This window comes from Meles meles, chromosome 19 (genome assembly GCF_922984935.1).
Source record: "Meles meles chromosome 19, mMelMel3.1 paternal haplotype, whole genome shotgun sequence".
In the NCBI taxonomy this organism is placed as follows: Eukaryota; Metazoa; Chordata; class Mammalia; order Carnivora; family Mustelidae; genus Meles; species Meles meles.
Window position 1 is genome coordinate 45120527 of NC_060084.1, and position 5592 is coordinate 45126118.

Sequence of the window (5592 nt, forward strand, 5' to 3'; positions counted from 1 at the left end):
ACTCACAGGAACAGAGGATGCCAGACACAAACTCCCCAAGAGGAGGAAAGGCAGAGCCACAGTGGCTACATGGTAGCACCCAGCCTGCAGGTTTGGCAAAGGGCCTCCCCTCCCTGAGCCTCAGTGTCCCTGGTAGTAGAATGGGGGTGACCGTCACCCTCAGAGCCTGGGCTTCATCTGAGAACGCAAGCAGGTCCCGTGTGCACAGGCGCACCCTGAGGTGGCACAGGAACTTTTTCATTCCTTCTTTCCCCTGCATTCACAGAGCCCTTCCTGTGTGCCAGGCACTGCTCTAGGCCCCAGAGTCGCAGCGCCACCCATCAGGTGAACCTACTGTCTCTCAGAACCCCTCTCTCAGGGCTGTGGTTGAGGCCAGGGTCAGGGGCCCTAACGGGCATGTCCGTGTCAGGGCCGCAGCTTCAGCCCTGGGCGGCAGGTCCCAGCCTGGGAGGGGGGCCCAGAAACCCAGCCCCCGGCGGGGCCTCTCGGGGCCAAGTCTCCCAAGACAAAATGGGCAAAACACTCTTTTCTTACTTCCAAACAGCAAGAAGACAGGACTGGATGGGCGGTGGCTCACCCAGTCCTCTCTGTTCCCCGTATTTCCTTAGGAGCTGTCTTCTTCATTACTAGCTGAAAGGAGAGGGGGCAGCGCACCTGGGAGTCCTCGGGAATGGAGGGAAGGCAGGAGCTCCAGAAAGAAGGTTCTGGGCCAGGTGGCCCCAGGGCTAGGGTCTGTGCCAGATGTGTGTGGTGGGTGTGGAAAAGGGGGGGGTGAGTCAGCCTGGCCTGCCACGCCCCACTTTTATTTAAGGACCCAGCAGCCATCCCCACCAGCGCCATTGTCTGCCCCACCGTCCCAGCCATGGCAGGGAGTTCTGTGAGTGCCTCTGGGCCCTGGGGCTGGGGGTCTTGGATTCAAGGCTGTTCAGGAATAGGGGAGGGGTTGGGCCTGCCAGAGGTTTCCTGTTTGAAGGAGAAAGGGGGTGTTGGGGTGTGCTAGGAAGTGTCTGGGCTGTGGCTCTTGGGTTGACCCAACCCAACCCAATGTTCCCATCTGCTCTTGGATTCTCTCTCTTCTGTGGATTCTCTGTGTTTCTCTCCCCACCTCTGCCTGGCTCTGGCTCTCTCTCTCCTTTCTCTCTGTGGCCTTTCTTCTCAGCAATTCTGCTGGTGTGGGTCCTGACCATTTTTTCCCTGGGGCTGACCCATCTGTCTTTGTCACGTGCATCCCTGGTTCCCTTGGATCTCCTCGCCCCTGGTCCTGCAGAACGTGCCCCACAAGACCTCACTGCCCGAGGGCATCCGAGTGGGAACTGTTATGAGGATCTGTGGTGTCATCCCAGAAAAGGCTGGCAGGTGAGACCCCAGGCCCATGTGGTAAGGATGGGACTAGCTGACCTGACTCTTTCCAGCCCAGACTCAAGGGAGCCAGAGCCACCTATGTCCACAAGGGTCTTGGAATCCCCAGGCCGTCACTGACTTTCTGGAATCTCATGTCTTCACTGATTTGTCCATGGCTGTGTACAAGCGGGGGTCCCTATGTGTCCTGGGAATCTGGGGGATCCAAGGTAGTCTCAGGGTTCCTCTCTTTAGTCCTGTGACTCCCAGTCTGAATCCCCAGGAACTCTGGAAACATGTCCAGTGATCTGGAGGTGCCCTGAGCGTCTAGGAAACCCAAGACGTCCTGGTTTGGGAACTGTGGGATTTCTGGGGATCTATGGTGCCAGGAATAATGGGTTCCGTGGTATTATTCCTAGCCCTGTAGGAATGGGGAGCACCCTGGCCATTGGCACCATGATTCATGGCAACTCTTAGAAGCTTTGGAAATGAGGGGGACCCAAGGGATACTATCGTGATCTTCATGTAGGTGGATGTGTGTCCAGGGTCCCCACAAGTTTTTGGATGCCCTGAAATCAGTCCTAACCACCAGTCCACAGTCCTCCTTCTGTGGTTTTAACATTCTCAGTTCTCAGTAAATTTGTATGTCCTGCCCCGAGAGTCCAGTCCATGGGTTCTTGATCTTGATTTGGTGGTTCTCCGCCTCTGATGATGTATCTCTCACCGCCCCCCACTCGCAACTACCAGGTTCTATGTGAACCTGCTGTGCAGCGAGGCCCCAGGGAGTGAGGCCGCCCTGCATTTCAATCCCCGCCTGGATCAGTCCACGGTGGTCTTCAACACCCTGGAGCAGGGCACCTGGGGCCAAGAGGAGCGCGGCTCAGGCATTCCCTTCCAGCACGGGCAGCCTTTCGAAGTGTTCCTTATTGCCACGGAAGAAGGCTTCAAGGTGGGTCCCCGCTACACACAGGCGTGGAAGCCAGGGAGGCTGTTGGTGGAGGAGGCAGAAGTGTGGCCATGTGGGGCCACGGGCAAGGGTTTTCCGCGTCCCTCTTCTCCCCTGGTGCATCCCCACTAGTGTCAGAAGGCCGGGGTGCGGCGGCGACAAGGACCAGCGCGCAAGAGCCAAGTGCTCAGAGGGTGGGTGTCCCCTAGCCGGGCGGCGGGGCCCCGGTTTTCTCCCTCACAGTGTGAGGCCGAGGCTCTGGGGCAGGGCAAGGCTGGGTCGGGAGACTGGCCGAGAAACACGCGCCCGCGGGCCGGTCCCCGCGGCCAGTGGGCGCGGCACACGGCGCGGGTCCGTGTCGGGAGGAACCCCCACCCCCGCAGGCGGCCTCGGACACTCCAGCGCGAACCCCGCGTCCCCGCAGGCGGTGGTCGGCGACTCGGAGTACCACCACTTCCGCTACCGCATCCCGCCGGCGCGCGTGCGCCTCCTGGAGGTGGGCGGGGACCTGCAGCTGGAGTCGGTGAAGATCTTCTGAGACCGCCGCCCCCGAGGGGCTGGGGGCGCTGGGCTCCGGGAATGGCAAATAAAGTTTCAGCCCATGTCGGTGCGCCTGCTCCGTGTCTGTGTCTCCTGCGTCCAGACGCGGAAAGCAGGTTCAGAGAGGGGAAGACTCTAAGGGTCCCGCAGCGATTCCGCGGCCGAGGCGGGGTGCGGGACCCGCGATGAGGGACCCGCTGTGTGGCTGGGCGGGCTCTGGAGGGTCGCGATCGGGTGGGGCTGTGTCTGGGGTCGTCTTCCAGCCGCGCTGGGCAGAGCAGCCTGGGGAGTGCGGGTAGGGGGACCTGATGGGGTTCGGAGCGGGCGCAAGCTCCGCCTGGCGCCCCGTCTGCGGAGCAACGGGGCTCGGTGTGCGTGCATCTGCACACAGCGGGAGCGAGTCCCCACACGCCTGGTCCCTTGGAGAGCCCGAGCTGGCGGCGACGCGGCCTGGGACCCGTGTGGATGCGGGGAGCCGGTTTGCGCGGGGTGGGGCCGGACAGTGCACGGGGCGTCGCCGGCTTCCCAGCTGTCCCCGAGTCGGGACTGGCCTCCGCCCGTGCGCCCCGGGGCAGACGCGCACTGGAGAGGCACCTCCCGGCGGAGCGGACGTGAGACAGGAAGGTCCGGCCTCTGGGTCCCCGCTGCGGGCACGCGCCCCATTCCCACACTTCTTCCACTTGGGCTCCTGGACGGCGCCGGCCGCCGGCCACCGACTCCCTGCCCGAGTAGCATCTGAGTGAGATCGGGGTAGTTTACCACCCCCACACAGACGCCCAGTTGCCCCCGCCGCTAGGTGGTGGTTTTCTAGTCGGTGGGCTGTCTGGGTCTCCACGATGCTGCGGCCTTGCCCCTCAACCACCGGCCCGGCGGACTGCGTTCCAGCGCGGGGTGTTGGGCTAGGGTTCCGAGCTCCGGACAGTCCGGAGACACGCCCCAGACCGATGTGCCTCACCCGGAGTCCGCGCCAAGGGTGACAGGCCTCCCACTTCCTGGCCTGCTCCTGTCGTGCTGTCTTCACAGAATATGTGCAGTTAAGTTCAGACTGCTCCTGACCTCACATGAAGCAGGGGGGAGGGGGGGTGTCTGAGCCTTTTAAGGACCCATTTTCTGCCCCTCGAGATCCTTTAGGGGAAACCACCCACTATCGAGCCCTTGAGACCTTATCTCTGGGTGGGCTGTGTAAGGAAGGGTCCCCTCTCGCAGTTGCAGAGCTAAGAAGTCTGAATTCCCTATTTCCCCGGGGCTCATTGTTGAATGACTTAGTATTTATTTTTATTGACGTGTCAATTACTCGTAATTAACAAAAATTTGTGACTCTTCTGTGAAGGCCCACTTAGGTATGTGAATAAAAATCTCTTAAAAAAAAAACCTGCGTAAAAATTTGTGTAGAGATAACACATATGTATGGAACAAATTTCAAACGTATACAGTGGAAAGAGAGAGTAGTCATTGGCACTTTAAAGGTGGTGGGGGTCCTCGGATTAGATGGTGTGATCCATCCTGTTCAGTTTCAAAAAATTTTTATTTTGTGAACGTCAACAGATTTTTTTTTTTTTTTTTTTTTTTAGGTAGGCTCCACTCTTGTGGTGGAGCCGATGCTGGTTTGAACTCAGAGCCCTGAGATCAAGACCTGAGCTCAAATCAAAAGTCAGATGCTTAACCCACTGAGCCACCCAGGCACCTTACAATTGGTTTCTTTTTTGATACATGGGCCATCTAGAAGGCCATTGTTTAATTTCCACATATTTGTAGATTTCCCAATTTTTTTTTTAAAGATTTTATTTATTTATTTGACAGAGAGAGATCACAAGTAGATAGAGAGGCAGGCAGAGAGAGAGAGAGAGAGAGAGAGGGAAGCAGGCTCCCTGCTGAGCAGAGAGCCCGATGCGGGACTCGATCCCAGGACCCTGAGATCATGACCTGAGCCGAAGGCAGCGGCCCAACCCACTGATCCACCCAGGCGCCCCTCCCAATTTTTTTTTTAATGGTTGTTTTCTAACTCAATTCCATTAAGGTTGGAGAATATACTTGGTTTGATTTCAGTTTGTGTAAATTTATTGTGACTTATTTTATGGCCTTATTTATGGTCTACTGTGGAGAATTTTCCAAGTGTACTTGACAATAGCGTGTGTTCTGCTTTTGTTAGGTGGAAAGTCAGCTGGTAGTTCAGACTGGTTGATCACGTCTATGTCTTCTCCATCCTTAATAATTTCTGTCTGGTTGTTCTATCAATTAGAGAGAGGGGTGTTGTAACTTGTAATCATCCAGTGGTCTATTTGTCATGTGTTTTGGGGTCTGTCATTAATATACATTTTAATTTGATACATGTATTTGCTATATATGTAGATGTATGTATATATCTGATGTGTTGTCCCTTTTACTGCTATGAAATGTCCTCTTTGTCTCTAGTACAATCTCTTCAAGTAGGCTTCATGCCCAATATGGGGCTTGAACTCATGACCCTGAGGTCAAGAGTTACATGCGCTAGTCACTGAGCCAGCCAGGCACCCCTCTAGCGCAATTTATTATTTTTATTTGTTAAAAAATGTTTATTTATTAATTATTATTTATTTATTTATTTGAGAGAGAGAGAGCGACCTAGAGGAGAGGCAGTGGGGGAGGGAAAGGGAGAGAGCATCTGAAGCCGACTCCAAGCTGAGGACCAGTTGGAATCTGGCTGGAACCCTCCACTGTGACGTCATGACCTTAGCTGAAACCAAGAGTCAGAAGCTCAATCACCTGAGCCACCCAGGTGCCCCTAGTAC

At 56.2% G+C, this 5592-nt stretch overlaps 1 protein-coding gene across 1 annotated transcript; it reads left to right on the forward strand.

Moving 5' to 3' along the window:
- The first annotated feature begins 862 nt into the window (after window positions 1-862).
- Window positions 863-2853, forward strand: LOC123931862 (galectin-7-like). The gene is made up of 4 exons (XM_045989495.1): window positions 863-877; window positions 1268-1356; window positions 2086-2287; window positions 2709-2853. Exons 1-4 carry the CDS (start codon window positions 863-865, stop codon window positions 2820-2822), a joined length of 420 nt encoding a protein of 139 aa, XP_045845451.1. The 3' UTR covers window positions 2823-2853.
- The last annotated feature ends 2739 nt before the right edge of the window (window positions 2854-5592 follow it).

Excerpts from the sequence above, each read along its gene's own strand:
- LOC123931862 (XM_045989495.1), top strand. Across the intron at positions 1,357-2,085 it reads ATCCCAGAAAAGGCTGGCAG|GTTCTATGTGAACCTGCTGT; the intron begins GTGAGACCCCAG and ends CGCAACTACCAG. Across the intron at positions 2,288-2,708 it reads CCACGGAAGAAGGCTTCAAG|GCGGTGGTCGGCGACTCGGA; the intron begins GTGGGTCCCCGC and ends GCGTCCCCGCAG.